This window comes from Oryctolagus cuniculus, chromosome 2 (assembly GCF_051225735.1).
Source record: "Oryctolagus cuniculus isolate XC-2025 breed Fujian yellow rabbit chromosome 2, ASM5122573v1, whole genome shotgun sequence".
In the NCBI taxonomy this organism is placed as follows: domain Eukaryota; kingdom Metazoa; phylum Chordata; class Mammalia; order Lagomorpha; family Leporidae; genus Oryctolagus; species Oryctolagus cuniculus.
Window position 1 is genome coordinate 68196666 of NC_142868.1, and position 22346 is coordinate 68219011.

Sequence of the window (22346 nt, forward strand, 5' to 3'; positions counted from 1 at the left end):
TCTGCTGCGGCTCATTCTAATGATGATAAACTGATGGATTCTATCAGCCACAAGGTGACAGTCTACACAGGATGCTCAGACACAGCTCTTTCAAGTTTAGTGCCTTAAAAAACCTGGCCACTTCTTCCAGACCTAGTTATGGAGTATCCTAAGAATGTGCGATGTCTGCATTTCATGACATACTTCCTTGCTTATACACACTGACATACTGCTTACAACGAGCGAGTCTGTTGACAAGCAAAAAAAAATTGTTCAGGCTTGTCACGTGTATTACAAATAGCAGACCCCCAAACAGGTGTTTATTTGGAAAGTGGGAAGTGCTCCACGTGGCTGAGAACCTAGAGGTTGCAAAAACACAATGGATCAGTGATTTCACAGGAATTGTTTGATGCAACAAAAAACAACGTTGTTTTGTAATTTTAAAAGTCTGTGAAAAATGCAAGTGAAGTATTCTTTATCCAAACTGCTGGGGACCAGAAGCATTTTGTATTGCAATTGTTTTGGATTTTGGAGTATGTGCATATACATAATGAGACTTCTTGGGGCTGGGACTCAAGTCTAAACATGAAAATTCATTTATATTTCATATACACCTGAAACACATGGCTTAAAGATAATTTTATGCGACATTTTAAGTATGTGTTCTGACTGCAGTCTGTCACATGAGGTCAGGTGTGGAATGTTCCACTGTGGCTTCATGTTGGTGCTCAGTTTCAGATTTTCAAGCATTTTAGGTCCTGGATTTTCCAATCTGTCCCTTTCCTAAGTCACTTCCCAAGAACTTAATATGCTAAGGGTAGGCATTTATTTATTATTTTCAAGACTGTTTTTATTTATTTGAGACGTAGAGTTACAGGCAGTGAGAAGGAGAAAGAAACAGGTCTTCCTTCCCGTTGGTTCACTCCCCAATGGCCACAATGGCTGGAACTGCACTGATCTGAAGCCAGGAACCAGGAGCTTCTTCTGGGTCTCCCATGAGGGTGCAGGGACCCAAGGACCTGGGCCATCCTCCACTGCTTTCCCAGGCCACAGCAGAGAGCTGGACTGGAAGAGGGGCAACCAGGACTCGAACCAGTGCCCAAATGGGATGCCGGTGCTGCAGGCGGAAAATTAACCTACTGTGCCATGGCGCCGGCCCCAAGGGTAGGCATTTCTTTAGCCCAATGATTGAGACATCCACATCCCATATCAGAGCTCCTAGGTTGGATAACTGGCCCTCATTCCCGATTCTAGCTTCCTGCTAATTCAGACCCTGGGAAGCAGTGCTGGTGGCTCAGGTAACTTGGCTCCTGCCATCAGGTGGGAGACCTGGATTGAGTTCCTTCCTCCTGACTTCGGCCCGGCCCAGGCCCAGCCCCAGCCCCAGCCATTGTAGGCATTTGCGGAGTGAACCAGCAGATAGATGCTCCCTCTATCCCTCAAACAAATAAATAAAAATTTAAAATATACTAAAAGGTAAATTAACAAGGCCAGTTTCCCTAAAATATCCCAAGTCTATAGTAAGTCTTTAGGTGATTTATGAATGAGAAAAGGATAACAAAAGCCAGTGTTGGTGCATTAAGAGAACCAGTTTTAACAGCAAACTGGCTCTGGATTATAGAGCAGAGAAGAAAAAAACAGGCTCTCCTCACAGTGACACTGCTGAGTTCTAGTGTGACAGACCCGCCCCACGCCACATCAATGCGGGTGAACCCCAGAGGGGAACCGCCACAGAACCAGACAAGGCTGTGAACCCCAAGGGGAGGGATTCTGAAAGGGGGAAGGTGAGAGCTGAGGCTGTGGCTGGCTGTTGAGGGCCGGCTCCTGTGTCTTCCCCACCGTCCCCACACACACGGCCTCCCAGACACCTGTCACTGGCAGGGATTCGACCCTGTCTCCTGGTCCTCAGGACTAAAGGCAGCCCCGGGCCTGTGAGGCCTGGGGAATAGTGGGGAGACTGACCTTGGGCAGCTGTTTCCTCACCTTTCCCAGGGAGTGACCTACCCTCCTGGCACTGCTCTCTGCGGGGCCTGGGGTGACGGCCAAGCGACTGGGCTTCCCGCTCCCCGGCCCTGCCGCCTCCATCCCTGGCACTCCTGTCTCCTGACAAGCTCCAAGGCCACAGAAGCAATGCCAGAGCAGCACAACTGCTCCCAGAGGAAAACCCCTAGGAGAGCTGATTCCATCAAATGGATTTTAGACAGTATTCCCAGGATGCTAATCAGGAACGACGCGAACTGAAGGCACAAAAAAGAACCAAGCAGAAATAGTAGATATAAAAACCAAAACAGTGCAACAAACAACAAATGGGATAAATGGCTGCATGCATGCATGCATCTAAGAAATACATTAGCAGACCTTCCCACTTCTAAGTCAGGAAAAACAAAGGATAGTCAGAAGCTGTCAGGCCACCGAGGCCACCCCGATGAAACGGCACAGAGCGTTCACCTGGAGCCTCGTGGGCTGCTTGCTGCGGGGAAAGCCCCCGCACCTGCTGAGACAATATGCTGAACCATGTGCCTTTCTGCACGCCCCCCAGACGCCCTACCAGGGTCCGTGTGGTGCCTGCACCTCCCCAACAAGCCGCTTGGAAAGGGACTGCCCACTGCCCAAACGATGAAGCCTGGCTTCAGGCCCCCACCCTCCGGCCTGGGAAGGATTCACAGTTCTAGATGCCACCAAGAACTTTCGCGATCCCTGCAAGAAGGTCAGAACTATCAACAACAACAGGACCTGAAAGACGTGGCTTCCCTCCTTCCGGACTTCCGGACAAGTGACGGGGGTCAGGACTGGTAGAGAAAGTAACCGCGGATGTGAGGGAAGCAGCAAGAGCAGAGACTTGCAAGCGGAGCCTGAAGACGCGACCCAACGGCTGCGCTCTCATGGCCAAACCTGGCAGACAGGAGCTGCCGCTCGGGGTGAACAGAAAAGGGGCTTCTCCCGATGGCCCCCGCACCTGCTCAAGAGGCTGTGACGCGGCTGACGTGACAACAGGAGACTGAGACCGTGCATGGACATCGCTGGGAAAGCAGAGAGAATGTCAGGACTGATCAAAGTGCTGCCCACCAGCATCTCATGCCCCAGAGAGCGCTTTCAGGGAAAGAAGAGTCGACCAGTGCAGCAAACTCCGTTTTTGCCTTATTTGAAGAAATTGTCAAAGCCACTCAGCATCTACCACCCTGATCAGTCAGCAGCTGTCAACCTCGGGGCCAGATCCCTCCACCAGCAAAAACAGCATGACTCACTGAGAGAGCTCATTACCGGTTTTCAGCAATACAATATTTTTAATTAAGTTATACATATATATTTTAGACACAAAGCTATTATATGCCTAAAAGCCTACAGTATGGTATAAATGTAACTTCCAAATGTGCTGGGAAACCAAAAATTCGTGACTCTATTGTGGCATTTGCTTTACTGCAGTGGTCTGGAAGCAAACCTGCGATCTGTCTTAGGTACGCCTGTGATACGCATGTCACGTCTGGCAAATGCTAGCAAAAGAAAGCTAGTGATGCATATCAGTATCAGCTAAAATAGATAGTAAGACAAAAAAGCATTTCTAGCAATGGAGGTCACCATTACTTGATGATAAATGTCTCATTTATAAGGCAGAGCAATTTAAAGCATGATGTTCCTAATAAAATGGTCTCTAAATATATACAGCACAAATACCAGGAAAAACTGAGTAATTACTGGTTCCATCCAGATGCAATAATTAAACTCCCCAGATCTAGTATTCAGAGATTCCGCACGGATTACGTGCTAGGCCATAAAGAAAGCCTCAACATTTCAAGTCAGTATCACCAGACCATCAGGATCTTTGACGACGACAGTTAAGGTAGAGTTCATACAAAAATACAAATTAAAAAGCCACATATTTGGACATATAAAAACATACTGCTAGTGACTCACAGGATTAAGGAAAATCATAACAAAAGTATCTAAGATGTAAGAATAATGAGAAGACATACAAAAGCCCACTAAGCAACAGTCGTACCTGAAGGGGAATCAGTCGTGTATGCACTAGAACATCAAGACTTACTTATGCTCCCGGATTGCTTTCTCACATGCAGACAAAACAATATCCAACTCCATGAGGTCACTCTTCTTTTTTCCTTCTAGACACCAAATATGCACGCTGTCAGAAATACCTAGAATATCAAGACAAGTCAACTTGAACATGCTGATTGTTCGTATTTGGCTCTAGAGACAGAGTTCTGAAAGCTTGAAACAAAAACAGTGCCTCCCATCGGGTAAAGGCAGCTCCGGCTGAAGAATCCTATGGGAGGCGCCATCCTCACTGCTTCCTGCCCACTGCTTCCCTCACAAACCCCGTCTGTATGCTCACTCTCTTCCTGCCGTCTCTTTGGTTCTCCCATTTCTGCTGAAGCAACCAAAAGCTCTGCTGCCCTTTATCTTGTGCGTAGCTGTCCAACACCACTCCCGATAAAGTCCTTGTCGGCAAGGACAGTATTTTGTGAACTTTAATCCCTCCGTTAACTGGCCACTTGCAGAATACATGATTACTCAGTGCATGGTTTTAAAATGCTACAGTAATATTCTGTAGTAGAATTCTGAAGACCTACAGTTCTAGTTTGAGCTTTTATTTATTTATTTATTTATTTTATTTAATGAATATAATTTCCAAAGTACAGCTTATGGATTACAATGGCTCCCCCCCATAACTTCCCTCCCACCCGCAACCCTCCCCTTTCCCGCTCCATCTCCCCTTCCATTTACATCAAGATTCATTTTCAATTCTCTTTATATACAGAGTATCAGTTTAGCATATATTAAGTAAAGATTTCAACAGTTTGCACCCACATAGAAACACAAAGTGAAAAATACTGTTTGAGTACTGGGGCCCTGAGTTGTCACCTCCACACCTCCATGTAGGACAACTGTGTCCCTCTAATTTGCATGGAGTTTCCTCTGCTGTTTTCTCCCTAACTCTTCCCTGAGATTGTCATCTCTCATCTTTTTTTATTTTAAACTATCTTTCCCTAGACTAGACCAGGAAGCTCCCTCCCAATTCTGCCATCTTGAAACCTCCAAAAGGTACTATATATTTTTTTAAACAAAACACAGTATCTCAAGATCTTATTACTCCAAATAAAATCTTCCTTAAGCTCTAAGGAACAGATTAACAAAAATTATGAAGAACCATTATATCCAATCTGTCTTTACTTATTTAACATTTTTATCTTTGCACCAGAATTATGAGTTATATTCTATACACGAGAACACTTGCCTGTGAAATATGGAGGTGCACAACCTTGAGATCACTGAGCAGCTAGAGAAAGAGAACATTAACATGGGAAGCAGCCAGTGGGCCCCCACCTGCACGCATCTCCCTGCCAACCTGCAGGTTACCACTATTCAGTAGTCTGTTTATCACTGTATTAGTCCTCATGATTTTATGCTACAGGCACATACATATTCCTAAACAAGAGTTCAGTTTACATTTTTGACTTTTTTATATTTATGCCAGCAAAAGTTTTAATTTTCTATTTCATTGCAAAAGTATATCACAATTTACCTATCAATTCTACAATGACTGATTGCTTTCAGGATTTTTTTTTTTTTTTTTAAACAGGCAGAGTGGACAGTGAGAGAGAGAGAGAGAGGGAAAGCTCTTCCTTTGCCGTTGGTTTGCGCTGCAGCTGGAAACCATGCCTATCTGAAGGCAGGAGCCAGGTGCTTCTCCTGGTCTCCCATGGGGTGCAGGGCCCAAGCACTCGGGCCATCCTCCACTGCACTCCCGGGCCACAGCAGAGAGCTGGCCTGGAAGAGGGGCAACCGGGACAGAATCCGGCGCCCCGACCGGGACTAGAACCCGGTGTGCCAGCGCCGCTAGGTGAAGGATTAGCCTACTGAGCCGTGGCACCAGCACTGCTATCAGGATTTTAACAGCACAAAAAATAATGCTACGAACACTCATAAATACGTTTCACAAGGAATTTCTTTAGGAAATATATCACAGGCACCAGCCAGTTTTCTGACTTCGTGTATTTTCAACATTACCGAAGTTGCCAAAATGGTTTTCAAAATTGTTACCATAGCTTTCTACCTGCAGTGGGTAAGGATTCTCACCGCCCATAACCTCATTCCCTGAAGAATTAACTATCTGCCAATGCAGCCGTGGGGCAGAGGACTTTGTCTTTTAATTAAACTTGTTGCTAAAAGGATTAAAGTTGTGGCAGAGCCTTCCCAAGGTCAGAAAAAGGAAAAGGGAAGCATCTGTCCTGGGAATGAAGTGTGGCTGCTACCTGCCTGCCTGTGAATGCTTCCGCTGCAGTCCCGACCTGCCTCTATGGACCACTTCAGGTCCTGCTTGCTAGTACACAGCAATGCTGTTGACCCTTGCAGACAGCTACGGCTCAGTATGTGCGTGGGAGGAAAAATGTATACACGCCCAGTACTGCATCAATTCCTGTGGCTGCCATGTAACATCACAATATCCAATCCAATGTAGGCATGGAACCAAGTGAGGGAGACAAAGAGGCTAAAGCCATATCTAAGGAAACAGCCCTCTTTGTTCTGGGCTTAGGCTTTTAGATAAAAATCCCACCTGGGCCTTATGCTGGCATAAATAATAAAAAGACTACTTCCTACTAAAAGCCTTGGTGTCTTGTCTCTGTGCACGAATCCTGCTACTGTAGGTGCAGAAGGGTCTCATCATAACTGAAGCTGACATTTCTGTCACTCATAATGGACTGTCTTTGAACCTTTCTTTCACTGTTTCTTCTCCGGTAAAAATCCGTAATGCCACCTGCCCATTCCTTCTACCAGGCTGGCAGTGTGTGCATCACCCCCATGTGCTACTGCTGTTTGAGTCTCACCCTGTGCCTTTCTTCATGGTCTCTGGATGAGCACAAGTCCTTGATTTGATCAGTTAAACTTACTCATTTCCTTCACAGCTAACCTTTTTGTGTCTTCTGTAAGAATTCAGAGTCATACACTCCTGTACTTTCTCTAAAAGTTGTCAGATCATACCTCCCACAAATGAAGTCTTCTCTCCACTTGAAATGACTGTCGAGTGGATGGGAGACAGAGGGCATCAGCTGGTCTTCCCGTGTGGGGACATGGCCACAGCCCTTCCCCATCTCGTCCTACATTCAGCCCGTTTGCAGAGATGCACGGGGCACCTTCCCTTCTCTCCTTCCACGTCACTGTCGCAGGCTTAGAGTGGAGGGTTCCTTAAGTGGCTGTTAGGCTCACCCGGAAAATTGCCTGGAACTAGGCCTTAACTGCTTCTTGCTTTGTCTCCACAGGAATGTTTTTCTCTAGTGACTGTATTTCCCTGGTGGTTGTAGGATTATCCTGGTTGTGATCTTGAAGAGCTAGTTTTGTCAGCCTTCTTTTCTACAGGTTTATATGCTACAGTCAGGGATGGAGTGGAGACGTGTCTCCTTTGCATCTATTTTAAATTTATTTCCCGTGAAGTTGCTCATTCTATTCTTAGTAAATTCTACACTGCAGGCCGGCGCCTCGGCTCACTAGGCTAATCCTCCGCCTGCGGCACTGGTACTCTGGGTTCTAGTTCTGGTCAGGGCGCCAGATTCTGTTCTATTTGCTCCTCTTCCAGTCCAGCTCTCTGCTGTTGCCCGGGAGTGCAGTGGAGGATGGCCCAAGTGCTTGGGCCCTGCACCCGCATGAGAGACCAGGAGGAAGCACCTGGCTCCTGGCTTCAGATTGGCGCAGTGCGCCTGTCATAGGGCCATTTCGGGGTGACCAATGGAAGGAAGACCTTTCTCTAACTCTGCCTGTCCAAAAAAAAATCTACACCTTAGCTTCTAGTGGGTGTGTAAAATCACACAATCACTTTGGGCATATGGTTTTTAACATTTGGTCGTTTCTTGTAAAATTAAACATATACTACCCTAGGACTCAGCAGCTCTACTCTTTATATTTTCCCAAGAGAAACCAAAACACGTGTTAACAAGGAAATGTGTGAGAGAAGGTTCACGGCAGCTTTATTCATGAGGGCCAAAACCTGGAATCCAGTCAGCATCCATCCGTGAGCGCCGGCGGGGCTGTGGTGCAGCGGTGCAGTGCAATGCCACACACAACAGACATCACACACAACACCAAGGCGGACCCACAGCAGAGCACATGCTGTGGGAGTCCATCCATGCAAAATCCCACACCAGGCAAAGCTAATCTATGGTAGAAAACAAGATCGCCAAAGTCCCTGTCTCTGGGAATGTGAAGAGGGGACAGGCATCAAAGGGAACAGGGAAATTTCGGGAGGAATGGGAAGCATCGTTATGTTAATAGTGGTTTGAGTTACACAAGTGTTTGCATTTCCCAAAATTCAGCTATTATATACCCAAGATCTAGGCATTTCACTGTTTGCAGATTTTACATGAACAGAAAAGAACTAGGAGGGCAGTGTTGTGGTACAGCAGGTTAAGTCTGCTGCATATAAGCACCAGTTAGAGTCCCTGATGGTCCAACTTCCTACCCAGCTCCCTGCTAATGTGATAGGAAAGCCATGGAGGGTGGCCAAGTGCTTGGGTCCCTGCCATCCATGTGGGACACCAGGATGAATCTCCTAGCTCCTGGCTTCAGCCTGTCCCAGCACTGACCATTGTAGCCATTTGGACACTGAACTAACAGATAGAGGATGTCTTTTTCTCTCTCAATCTGTAACTCTGCCTCTCAAAATCTTTTAAGATTTACTTATTTATTTGAGAGGCAGAGTTACAGAGAGGGAGAAACAGAGAGAGAGAGAGAGAGAGAGAGAGACACACACACACACACACAGAGATCCAGAGAGAGAGAATCTTATCAGCTGGTTCACTCCCTGAATGGCTGCAATGGCTGAAGCTTGGCTGATCCAAAGCCAGGAGATTCATCCTGGTGTCTACATGGGTGGCAGGGGCCCAAGCGCTTGGCCCATCTTCTACTGCTTCCCCAGGCCATAGCAGAGAGCTGGACCAGAAGAGCAGCAGCCAGGACACGAACCAGTGCCCATATGGGATGCCGGTGCCATAGGTGGAGGCTTAACTTACTACACCAAAGTGCTGGCCCCAAATAAATCTTTAAAAAAAAAAAGAAAAAGAAAAAATGGTAAACAAGCATAGAACTCTGGCTAATGATGTATACATTGAAATAATTCAAAAGAAATGTACTAATGTCAAATTTATTTTGAAATGCATTAAAGAATTAAATGGATTAATGGACAAAGTAACAACTCAAGTGTTAACTGTGAGATCCAGATAGTAGGTGAATATACACAGTAAAATTCAGTTTGTTGTATGTTGAAAATTTTCACGACAAAACATTAAAAATAGTTACCTCAAAGTCACACATGCCTCATTTTTCAAAGTAGCAGTAACAATTTACTGTTTTCACCAATCAGCACTTTTTTCCATTACATCTTTGACTAAGTGACAAAGTATCATGCATATTCTGGGGCAGACATTTGGCAGTTGGTTTATTTGCTGAGAGACCCACACCCCATACTCAAGGGCCTGCGTTCCAGTCCCAAGTCCCCTCCCAGTTCCGCCTTCCCACTGATGTGCACCCTGGGAGGCAGCAGGTCCTGGCTCCGCTAGCTGGGTCCCTGGCACACACGTGGGAGACCTGGAACGAGTTCCTGACTTCAGTCTTGCCCAGCCCTAGCTGTTGTAAGCATTTGGGGCAAGGGAATCAGCAGAAGGGAGGTGGCTCTGAATAAGTAAATAAACCATAAAGAAATAAAACACCATCCTGTACCTGAATCTCCAGCTTCATTGCTTGTTTTTTTCCTTTTGCCACGAGACATAGTCTTCTTTTTCTGAGTTTCCTATAAAAATTATAAAGCACATGTTTTTCTTTAAGAAGTATTCATTCTTAAAACATAAGCCTTAAGATGACTTAGCAAACACAATCAGTATTTTAACTATAATTCCTTAGTTCTAAATTACTTATATCAATTATCTAAATTAGTTTAAGAAAACATTACCAAAAAATTGAATTTTCACAAGACTTTGAGTGGACTTTTAACAATCATTGCAAGGGAGAAAGTGGAACTTCCACTGTGTAAGATTACAACGTGCAGAATCAGGTCACATTTCTCTTTCCAGCTATAAGGAAGTAACAGTTCTTAAAGCTCTTATAGGGGAAAAGCCTCCCTTCCACCCCTCTAGGTTCTTTGGTTGAACTACAAATAAAGTTGACACGTAAGACAGAAGAACAAGAGAGAAGCCTCACTGAACTGTTGCCATAACACAGTGGGCATTCCCACACAGGATCCCCACAAGAAACGAAGGGCCAGCTAACTGAAGCTGGTGCAGCGTCCTGAGCGCAGAAGGGGGTAGGGGCCGCTGTGGGTGGTCGCCACGTAAGTTGTGGTAAGGGGAGGGGAGGAACTGTATGGTCAGTCCTGTAGATGAAAACCCCTCAGGTGGGGCCGGCGCCTGCAGTGCCAGCATCCCATATGGGCGCTAGTTCTAGTCCCGGCTGCTCCTCTTCTGATCCAGCTCTCTGCTATTGCCTGGGAAAGCCGTGGAAGATGGCCCAAGTGCTTGGGCGCCTACACCCACATGGGAGACCCAGAAGAAGCTCCTAGCTCCTCATCAGCTCATCAACTCTGCCTGTTGTGGCTATTTGGAGAGTGAACGAGTAGATGGAAGATTTTTCTGTCTCTGTAAATCTGAAACTCTGCCTCTCACTCAAATAAATAAATCTTTAAAAAAATGAATATTGTGAGGTCAGATTTACCATCTACAAGTAAAATATGACAAAAATAGTACAGAGGATGGGGGATGAATAAATGAAATTATACTGTTATGTAATTACATTATATAGTGGGAAGAAATTGTCAGCTATGAAGTAGGATATACAAGGATGACAAAGTAACACACTGATTCCAAATAGATTGCTAATTTAAGGATGTGTGTATATGGGTACACACACACACACACACACACACACGTAATATTTTTTTAAGAACCTGCAAGAGAACCCCCATCTGCTGGTTCGCTTTCCAAAGGCCTGCAACAGCTGGGGCCTTTGGAAAGGACGGATCACTGGAGCCATCACCTGCTGCCTTCCAGGTACTGCACTGGCAGTAAGCTGGAGTCAGGAGATGGCAATCAAGCCCAGGTACTCCCAGGTGGTACATGGGCATCATAACTGCTAACCCAAGTGCCTACTTCCGAGGATGCATTTTTTTATTTTTTTTAAGATTTACTTATTGGGGCTGGCACCGTGGCTCACTTGGTTAATCCTCCGCCTGCAGCACCAGCATCCCATATGGGCTCCAGGTTCTAGTCCCAGTTACTCCTCTTCCAGTCCGGCTCTCTGTTGTGGCCCGGGAAGGCAGTGGAGGATGGCCCAGGTGCTTGGGTCCCTGTACCTGCATGGGAGACCAGGAGGAAGCACCTGGCTCCTGGCTTTGGATCGGCGTAGCTCCGGCCGTAGGGGCCATTTGGGGAGTGAACCAACGGAAGGAAGACCTTTCTCTCTCTCTCTAACTCTGTCAAATAAATAAATTTAAAAAAAAGATTTATTTATTTATTTGAAAGGCAGAGTTACAGAAGGCAGAGGGAGGGAGGGAGGGAGGGAGGGAAGGAAGGAATAGGGGAGAGGGAGGGAGAGGGAGGGAGAGAGAGAGAGAGAAAGAGAGAGAGTCTTCCATCTGCTGGTTCACTTCTTAGATGGCCGCAATGAACAGAACTGCACCGATCTGGAGCCAGGAGCTTCTTCCAGATCTCCCATGTGGATGCAGGGGCCCAAGGACTTAAGCCACCTTCTACTGCTTTTCCAGGCCATAGCAGAGAGCCAGATGGGAAGTGGAGCAGCCCAGATTCAAACTGGCAGCTATATGGGATGCTGGCACTGCAGGTGGCGGCTTTACCTGCTACACCACAGCACCGGTCCTGAGGATGCACATTTTTAATCTAGAAGTGACTGCTAACAAAAAAAAAAAAAAAAAAAAAAAGCATGGCTCATAAGCTAATAGAGAAAATAAAGCAGAATATTGAAGAATATTCAATTAATCAAAAATTAGCAATAGAAGGACAGAAAAACAAGAAATGGAAAATACTAAGATTGAGTTGAATATAATATTTAAAATTATATAAAAATGGATTTTTAGAGAATTGGAGGGACAGGAGGTACAGATGGAAAATAAACAGCAAAATAGTTGACTTAAACCAAACCATTTCAATAATTACATTACAAGCAAATGAACAAACAATCCAATCCAAAGACAGAGAACATCAAACCAGGATAAGGACTTGCTGCCTGAAGTCCTTTTTAAATTTAAAGACAAAGACAAATTGAAAATTAATGAATTTTAAAAAAAGTTTACCATGCAAAGTAAGCTTAAGAAGGCTCTTGTAGCTATATTAAGATCTCACAACAGAGATTTTCAAGATTTCATAATAATACTAGAAGCAATTCATCAGAAAGACACATACTTAAACACACAATTAGAAACAGCTTTATATAGAGTGGAATGGTGGTTTCCAGAGGCTGGAGAGTGGTGGGAGTAGGGAAGTACTCATTAAAGGGTACAAAGCAGGGCCAGTATAATGCATCCCACAAGGGCACCAGTTCGAGTCCTGGCTGCTCCACTTCTGATCCAGCTCCCTGCTGATGTGCCTGGGAAAGCAGCAGAAGATATCCTTACTACTTGGACCCCTGCACCCATGTGGGTGACCTGGATGAAGCTCCTGGCTCCAGGCTTTGGCCTGATCCAACCCTAGCTGTTGTGGCCATTTGAGGAGTGAATCAGTAGATGGAAGATCCCCCTGTCTCCCTATTTCTCCCTTTCTCTAACTCTGCCTTTCAAATAAATAAATATTTAAAAAAAAAAAAAAGGTACAAAGCTTCAGAGAGAAAAGAGAAATAAGTTTTTGAGATCACACAGCCTAATGACTGCAGCAAATAACAATGTATATCTCAAAAATAGCTATGAGAAATTTCAAATGTTTCAGTACAAGAAAGGGTAAGTGTACAGGTGGATGGATATATTACCTTGAGCTAATCATTCACAATATATATATATCAAAACATCACATGTATCCCATAAATGATTAATTTAAAATAATATATAATGATAAAAAGCTTTAGGGGAAAACAAAGCTTCAAGTTCATGACACAAAACTTCCAAGAACTAGAGAAAATTCATAACGTTATGATGTTAAAAAAAAATCTATGTATCTGACAGATCAAGTAGACTATGACGCCCCTCATCAAAAAAGAAAATGAAAAAACCCTCCAAACAACCAAAGCAGGAAGGACCCACAGCATCTTAACTTCACCATCAGCCAACTTGACGTCAGCTGACTTTCAGAACACCATGCCTGACAACTGCAAATTCAAGTCACAGGGATGTTCACCGAGACAGACCTAGTAAGTAAGAGGCAGAACATGCATAACGCAGGGGCCTATGTCGTGACACAGCAGGCAAAGCTGCCACCTACAATGCTGGCATCCCACATGGGTGCCAGTTCCTGTCCCAGCTGTTCTACTTCTGATCCAACTGCCTGTTGATGGCCTGGGAAAAGCAGTGGAAGATGGCCCAAGTTCTTGGGCCCCTGCCTCCCACATGGGAGACCTGGATGAAACTGCTAACCCCAGTTTCAGCCTGGCCTAGCCATGGCAGTTGCAGCCAATCTGGGGAGTGAACCAGTGGATGGAAGGATGGAAGACCTCTCTCTCTCTCTTTCTGGGGAGTGAACCAGTGGATGAAGATCACCCCGCCCCCATTCTGCTTGTCTCTCTGTAACTCTTTGAAATAAATGAAAAAGAAATAAGAAAACATATTGATATTTCCTCGTACATGCAGAAGGAAATTCTGGAAGAATATGTAAGAAACTAATTACCTATGTGTACATTTAGTGAGTGGGAAGGTGGAAAGTGGAAAATGGGGTAGGAGGAACATTTTACTATTCTGTAACATTTTTTCAAACATGACGAGAATTATTTATTCAAAATATTAAACCAAGTGAGTACAGTGACATATTAACAACTTGACCAAACTATGTCAAGAATCTTAGAACAAATTCTGAGAAATTTTATCAGAATTTTTTCTAAGGAAAGGATCAGGGGTGCACACCAAGATTTAGCTACAAAGGACTTCATGAAGGCACTTAAAAACTGTCTAAGTACAGCTATTCATTAATACAAGTAATTCAACTGTGGCATATCCGTGGACAGAATGTTTCGCATGTTTTAAAAAATATTTCTTTATTTGAAAGTGTTATAGACAGAGGTAGGGAGGCGGAGATGTCTTCCACCCACCAGTTCACTCCCCAGATGGCTGCAAGGGCCAGAGCTGAGCCAGGAGCTTCCTCCCATGTCTGTGCAGGGTCCAACAGCTGGGCCATCTTCTGCTGCTGCTTTCCCAGGCACAACAGCAGGGAGCGGGCTCGGAAGTGGTGCAGCCGGGACCTGAGCTGGCGTCCATATGGGATGCCCGGGCTGCAGATTGGGGCTTTGACCTGCTGTGCCACATTGGCGGCCCCTGTTTGTGTCTGTTAGAAAGGCACTGTGGGGTACTTCATGACCAGTGCGGGAGCCCACCGAGGGTGAGAAATGCCCAGCCGTAGGGCTGAGGATCCCCGAGGCTAGTTTGGGGCTGCAGAAGCAGAGGGGAGTTTGATGTTCTCTTCTAGAGTTCCTAAAACATGTTTATCAACAGAAGAATGTAACATTCATCGTTTGAAAGAACAGAAGGAAGTAAAGAAAATACACCATTTTCCAGTAAACCTTTCCTTTCCCGCGGGGCGACCTCACCATGGCCGGGGTCCCTCCGTCCGCAGGTGCACCGCTGCCACGGCCGCCTCCCGCCTCGGGCCTCTCTGACCGCGGCCGTCTCTCGGGAAGCCCCGACGGCGCCCCGGCCGGAACAGCGTCACACCGTCGCGCACCGATTCTCTCTGGTGACTGAACTTTTCTTCGTATCTCACTTTCTCCCGAGCTGTCAGAGCCATCGCTAAGGGGCTTACATCTTCTTCCTGGCTGCGAGAAGCAAACAGCGTCACGGGTCTGGAAAACACGACCACTCACCCTCCTGGCGGCAATGGCGCCACGCTGCGGAGCGAGCTTCTATAGCCCAGGGAGATGGCAGCTGAGCAGTGGACAGAACAGGAAATCTACAAGCCAGAGCTCCACGTCAACACTCCCCACCATCCCCTCTGCCGCTGAGGCCCCAGCCCCAACACGGCGCGCCACCGCTCTGAAAACTGGCAGAGGCGTCTGCACCGTGCCTTAACGAAAAGCACTTCAGGTTTTAAAAACTCACTTTTAGCCCAAAAACATCCTCTGGAACATAGCGCTTTATGAAAACTGCCGCCACAGAACACTCTCCACAGTCAACTGGAGTGTGAAATGCCTGTCGGAGTCTGAAGAACAGGCGCACGTACCTTTGTGGCTCTCAGTTTTACAGACGCGCTTTCACTTGCTTCACTTGCAGAAGTGCTCAAGCTGTAGGAAAGAACAAGCCATCAGTATCTTGCACACATTCGCACACGGTTCTACGAGCTGCTCCCCCGACACGAGCACCGCTCAGTTTACTCTGGGGCTAGCCAGTTTGTCACGGGCAGGCCGGTCGCCTTCCTAGATTCATTGGCCGCCTCCCAGACCCACCCACATTGGTTTGTCCCAGGCGGGCAGACGGCAGCGCTCCAGGGCTGCTGCAGTTTGGTCATGTCTGAGAACTGCGCCTTCCTCCAGATTACCAGGGCCGTCCTCTGTACCAAAAGCTAATCCACTAGATTCAACTCTGGTGATCAAACAGGGAATCTCCTCTTTCGCCCTAAAAGTAACCCTGACTTCTGATGGAAGGTGAGAATTTTCATCTTTTCATTCAATACAATCCATCAAACACGTAACATCAACCACAAATGCACTCACTTTAAAACTGAGGCCTCAGGTGGGCGTTTAGGCTAGTGATGACTATGCCCAAATTCCACACCTGAGGACCTGGGTTTCATACCTGGTTTCTGAGAAATGCTGTTGGTCTCTCTGTAGTGGGTGCGTCCCTGCTGCCCCAACTTCCTTTTCTGTTTACCTGCATTACTTACCCAAATGATGTCTCTTGTTGGGACTTGACATGACACCAAAACCAAGGTTACCGAGAACAGTCTCTGGTTAAATGCAAAGAACGCTCAGGCCTCGCCTCACGTGCTTCTCAGCTGCATTTGACCCTCCTTACTTAATTTCTCTCCCTCCCTCCTCTCTCCCATTTCCCTCCCCCCACCTCACTCACACACACACAATTCTGTGAATAAACACTGCCCTGGTTCTCCTCTCTCTTTTCCAGCCACTTTCCCCCTCTCTCCTCTACAACTTCCTTCTCTACTCAGGCAGTAGATGCCATGGCCTCTTATGGGTTAGTCCCAGGCCCTTGCCTCCTCTCAGGTTAGCTTCATACCATCCACGTGCAAAGAACGTCTAACTCCAGCTCAGCCCTGTGCTCTGAGTTCCAGACTCAAATACACAGGGTCTCTGACATCTCCACGTCAAACTGATGATCTGCCCACACAACTCCATGTCCCAGCAGCCCGTATCTTAGTAAATGGCACCATCATCAATCCATTCAAGCAGGCAAGGAATTCAGGAGTTACCTCCGGTAGCAACTCGTCCCGTGCTGCGAAGTCAGCACATCACTAAGTCTTGCTCATTTGCCTCCTACTTCTCAAGTGCATCCACTTCTCTCCACCTCTACCGTGATGACCTGAGTCTACAGCATCCAAACTGGGCTCCCTATGCCATTCTTGTCTCTCTCAAATCCACTTGCCAGACAGCAGCGAGGCTGGTAATTTTTAAATGTAGATCCTACCATGTCATCCCCTACTTAAAACCCTCCAACTGCTCTTAGGATAAGGATAAAACTCTCTTTACCAAGTTTACGAGAGAGAATTAGGATGGCTGCACATTGTAAAAAATATATTCCCAAAATGGCTCAGATAAGACACTTGTCTTTCCTTCTTGGCCAAACTCCAGAATAATTTAGGGCTGGTGTAGTAGTCCCGTTATCAGGAGACCCAGGTGCCTTGTATCCATTGCTCTCTCAGTACACTGCCTCACGGCCCAACATGGTTGCTCGGTCTTCACCACCACATCCCATTCTAACTAGGAGGAAGAAGGATGGAAAACAGAAGAGCACAATCCTCCCCACAAAGAGACTTTCAGAAGTGAGACTCCATTTTAGCTAGAATCTAATCACACACACACATCTCAGCTGCAACAGCACGGAGACAGTATGTTTAGAATTCTGACAGCCATGTGTCCAGCTAAAACCATTCTATTACTAGAAGGGGGAGAAGTATTCCTATTACTACAGCAGAAGAAAACAAACAAGACCACTACAGGCAGGTATTCTGGGTCATTCAGGTGTCAATTATGTTAATTACAAAAATTATTATAGGTAAGGCCAATTATAGAGAAATTAGTTTTTAATGTTCACACTCTCAAAATAAATGTCAAAACTTGGGTTTTATTAGCTTCTAACTTGAAGAACTTCCCAGAAATCTCAGAGCGTGAACCAACAATGGCTTGACGTAACCCTACCTTTCTTTCGTTGCTTTTCCTGGAGGAGTTGAAGGGACAGATGACCCACAGTGTTGGGAGAGTTCTTCTTCATCAGCATATATAGCAGTGCTGTGTAGGGGAGGATCTATATAAGACCAAAAATGTACAACTTCAGTGGTCTATGTGGGCAGTGTCCATTCCCTGATACTGGAGTACTACACCGTCTGTGTTTAAATGGTTAACAAAACCAAAATCAGTCCTACAGGCCACTCCCAAATGCTTTTCCATATCACTCCCCTTCCTCTCTTTCACTCTGGGTTGCTAGAGCCTTTGAATGGCATAAAAAGTCACCTCGAATGAAGAAGATGACCAAAGAACTGGTCCTGGTAGAAAGGCATAGAAAGGAGATGCTTGGAGGAGGGAGGATGCTCTGGCTGCCCAGGAAAGGGGAGTACAGGAGACCTCGGTGCACTAGGCTGGGCTTATGGTGGTAATGAACTTGGCAGGGCAGTGAGGTGGCCAGAAGTGCTGCAGGGGGAGGGGGTCCTGGTAAGACTCAAGCTACTATTTCTTCAGGCTCAAATTTTAGCACACCAGTGCAAATGCAAGCAAAATTTTCCAGACATACAGGTGCTTAAATAATGAACTGTCAATTGCACAAGTTATTTCTTGGGGGGGAGGATAAAAATGTTTATTTTGGAGCAAAAAAAAAAAAATCTATGCATAAGCAGAATATTCAGAAAGCTCACAGAAAAAAATTTATAAAATATGTACAGGGGACAGCACTGTTGCACAGCGGGTTAATGTCCTGGCCTGACACACCGGCATCCCTTATGGGCGCCGGTTCAAGACCCGGCTGCTCCACTTTCGACCAGCTCTGTGCTATGGCCTGGGAAAGCACTGGAAGATGGCCCAAGTCCTTGGGCCCCTGCACCTGTGTGAGAGACCCAGAAGAAGCTCCTGGCTCCTGGCTCCTGGCTTCAGATCGGTGCAGCTCTGTCCGTCACAGCCATCTGAGGAGTGAACCACCAGATGGAAGACCTCTCTCTGTGCCTCTCCTCTGTGTAACCCTGACTTTCAAATAGATAAAATCTTTTAAAAAATTATGTACATATTTCAATTTTTTGTACCAAGTTAATCTTTTGTTTCCCACTACCTTCTGAAGATATGTGTGTATGTGTACAAATATGTAGACAGACATAGCATGGGGCAAGACAAACTGACCATCTTCCCCACCCCTCCCCCAATCCCTTGAGATTGTCTCCCTTCTTCAATATGTGTTTATTCTGGTCTGTGCTGGGCCACACACGGAAAGGGAACCTCGTCCGACTTGCGTCCTCACTGAGGAGGGAAACATTCCTCCACGCCCCCATCTCACGCCCACTCCAGGGTCTGACTCGGGAAGTGCTGCAAGGCTGGAGTGCAGTCAGGCACCAAGGCCCTGCCTGTGGTCCTCAAACACGGGGTGTGACTAAGAGGGAGCTGGAAGCCCAGGTAGCAAGGCTCCGCCGGCCACGGGAGAATGGTAGGTGAGGGGAAGGACAGAGCCTAATACAGCACTTGCCTTCCCCCGCCCCCTCCAGTTCTGCTGCTTCCAGCAGGCATGCAAAGCCCAGGCGGAAAACCAGGAACCCGAGGAGGGGAAAGAGGAGAGATGGAGGCAGAAGAGAACGAGGCTGGGGGCTCAGGTCAGGCAGGTCAGGCCAGCGCTGGGGCCCCAGGAGCGGGACAGGAACTGTGACTTGCACCTCTCTGCTCCCTGACAGATGAGGGTGAGAAGGGCAGCGGCAGTGAAGACGCATGCTCGGGCAGCGAGAGTGAACAGGAGAGGGGTGACAGGGACGAGGCGAGTGACAAGAGTGGCAGTGGCGAGCAGGAGAGCCCAGGCCTCCTGGGACAAGCAGATGATCTGGCTGCGATGCCGATCTAGAGGACGATGCCGACTCTGACGAGCACGATGAGCCTGTGGTGCAGTGACAGTGACTCGGACAGCAGCGGAGACGCAGGTGCTTAGCGGAGTCACAGGCAGAGCGCCAGTCCCCGCCCCCGTGGCAGGGAGCACTTGGCCCAGGGGGACAGCAGTGAGCCTGCAGCCTCTGACTCCCAGGAAGCTGACAGTGCCTGAGCCCCAGGGCTGGCACAGGCACCGTTACTGATCACCTGCACAAGAGTGAAACTAGCAATGGACTCTCTACTCTCTTCACCAGGAAAGGTTTTATTTACCCTGCTGCTGTGAATAACAACAAAACAACAGACAGATCCCAAATCTCCAAGTGGAACCATTCCAACTGAATGTTTACAACTTAATAAAACCCAATTATAAACAGGCAGAGTTTGAATAGACAGTTCTTCAAAAAGCATGTTCAACTGACCAATAGGAACATTAAGAAGATGTCTAATAACTACTAGTCATTTAGGAAATGCAAATCAAAACCACATTAAGCTATTAGGTTGTATCTCTTAGTATAAAAAACAAAGTAAGTGTAGGTGAGGATGAGCAGCAGTTGGGACCCTGTGCACTGCTGGTGGGAATTTGAAATGCTGCAGTCACTGCACAAGACAGCACAGCATGTTCTGAATACAAACACAGCACTCCTGTATCAACCAGCCACTCCACTTCTGGCTATGTTCCTAAAGAAGTGAAAGCAGGTTCCAGAAGAGAGAAATTGTACAACCATGTAAATTACAGCATTATTCACAACAGTCAACAGGTGGAAGCAAACCAACATCCATCAACAGACAAATGGATAAATGTGGTACATACATAGGATGGAATATTATTCAGCTATAAAAAGGAAATGCTGACATGTTACAGGAGGGATGAACCTTAAAGACATTACATCAAATAAACTGGCTACAAAAGGGCAAATATTCTATGATACCTCTTATAACAGGTGTTAAAGCAGTCCAATTCATACAATTTGTTGAACTCTTTACGTAGTATAGAGTTCACCGTATGTGTTATAAAGTTAACTGCAAATAGATCTTAGTAAAAAATAAGAATGGGAATAGGAGAGGAAGGAGGAAAAGAGCTGGAAGTGTGGGTGGGAGGGTAGGTACAGTGGGAAGAATCACTACATTCCTAAAATTGTATTTATGAAATGCGTTAAGTTTGTATTCCTTAAATGAAAGTTTTATGGGGAAAAAAACTCTAAATAAAAAACAGCAACTAAAAAAACACAACGTGAATGTTACAAAATTACACTTAAAATAGTTAAAATTATAAATTTTATGCTGCATTTTTCCATATATACACATAAAACCACCACATAATTACTAGAATAACTAGAAAAAAATTATTTAACAACTTTGGAAGAAGATGTGAAGAAATTAGGACCCTCAGAGCTTGCTGTGGAAAAATAAAGTGGTACAGATGCTTTATAAAACAGTGCTTAAGGCCGGTGCCGCAGCTCACTAGGCTAATCCTCCGCCTGCGGTGCTGGCACCCCGGGTTCTAGTCCCGGTTGGGGTGCCGGATTCTGTCCCGGCTGCTCCTCTTCCAGTGCAGCTCTCTGCTGTGGCCCGGGAAGGCAGTGGAGGATGGCACAATCCTTGGGCCCTGCACCTGCATGGGAGACCAGGATGAAGACCTGGCTCCTTGCTTCAGAACGGCGTAGCGCACCAGCCATAGCGGCCATTTAGGGGGTAAACCAAAGGAAAGGAAGACCTTTCTCTCTGTCTCAAATACCAAAGTACTCAGCAATTCCACTCTGAGGTACATGCCCAAGAGAACTGAAAACAGATGTCAACACAAAAACTTGCTCATGAATGTTCATACAACAATCACGCATTATGGTCCCTAAGTGAAGACCATGTAAATTTATGCCAACTTATGAATGGATTACAACATGTGGTACACCCACACAATAGAATACCGAGGAATAAAAATGTTTAGGAACAGCCAGATGCATGCTACCATACGGATGAACCTTGGAAACACCATGCTAAGTGAAAATAAATCACCGGGGGTAGGTGCTATGGTGTAGCGGGTAAAGCCATTGCCTGCAGCACTGGCATCCCATGTGAGCTCCGGTTCTAGTCCTGGCTGCTCCACTTCTGATCCAGCTCTCTGCTGTGGCCTGGGAAAGCAGAAGACGGCCAAACTCCTCTGCTCCCTGCACCTGTGTGGGAGACCCGGAAGAAGCTCCTGGCTTCAGATTGGCACAGCTCTAACCGTGGCGGACAAATACGGAGTGAACCAGCGGGCGGAAGACCTCCCTCTCTCTCTGCCTCTGCTCCTCTCTGTGTAACTCTTTGAAGTAAATAACTAAAAAAAAAAAAGTTTTGAAATACTAACCAAAAGTCTCGTAAGGTTCATCGTCTTTCTTACTTTCACTGCCATTGCTTGAGATTTCGGAGTTATCAGGAAACTCAAACACATCAGCAGGCTTGTGCTTCTGACCAGCTTTCTGGAAGTGAAGAAAACCAAAGTCACTGAACTGGTGCTAACGCACACCAGCCGCAAGCTGCTAGACTTAGCAAGGACATTCCTGCTCCTGCTGCCGCCTAGAGAAGCTAGCCACTCTGCTGTTTTCCAGGAGACAGAGGCCTCTGAAATTCTAAGGCCGGCCTGGCAAATCTTTTCTACAAAGCACCAGAGAGCATTTCAGGCTTTGCAGGTCACAAGGTTTCCACTGCAGAGGGAAAGCCCGCAGGGACAGCGCAGCCAGCAATGCGCAGGGCCGGCTTCCCACACAATCTACTCAGAGATGCAGACCTCTGCATTTCACACCATCTTCATAGCACACAGCATATCCTTTTTAGTTTATTTTGGCTATTTAAAAATCATTCTTTGTTCCCAGGCTTGTGTACAAAGAGGTAGTAGGCTGGTTCGGGCCCCCAGGCCCTAGCTTGCCTAGATCCCTAAAGAGAATGGTGGGCCGTCTCCCCAG

General features: G+C 46.4%; 1 protein-coding gene across 11 annotated transcripts in view; it reads right to left on the reverse strand.

Moving 5' to 3' along the window:
* Positions 1-22346, reverse strand: part of LOC149127806 (centromere protein U-like) — a 35120-nt gene that overhangs the window by 9227 nt on the left and 3547 nt on the right. For 4 of the 11 annotated variants that reach the window (XR_016229033.1, XM_089325678.1, XM_089325680.1 and 1 more), the window contains exons 3-8: positions 21752-21863; positions 17494-17599; positions 15345-15405; positions 14689-14940; positions 9703-9772; positions 4022-4130 (exon numbers count right to left, since the gene is read on the reverse strand). Coding sequence is in view for 8 of the 11 variants with exons in the window: in XM_089325678.1 (XP_089181804.1) it covers positions 4022-4130; positions 9703-9772; positions 14689-14940; positions 15345-15405; positions 17494-17599; positions 21752-21863 (710 nt within the window). In the remaining 3 variants the exon portion in view is untranslated. Of the gene's footprint in view, positions 1-4021; positions 4131-9114; positions 9571-9702; positions 9773-14688; positions 14941-15344; positions 15406-17493; positions 17600-21751; positions 21864-22346 lie in introns of those variants that run through there. The other 7 variants (XR_016229034.1, XR_016229035.1, XM_089325681.1 and 4 more) reach the window with 5 other exon arrangements.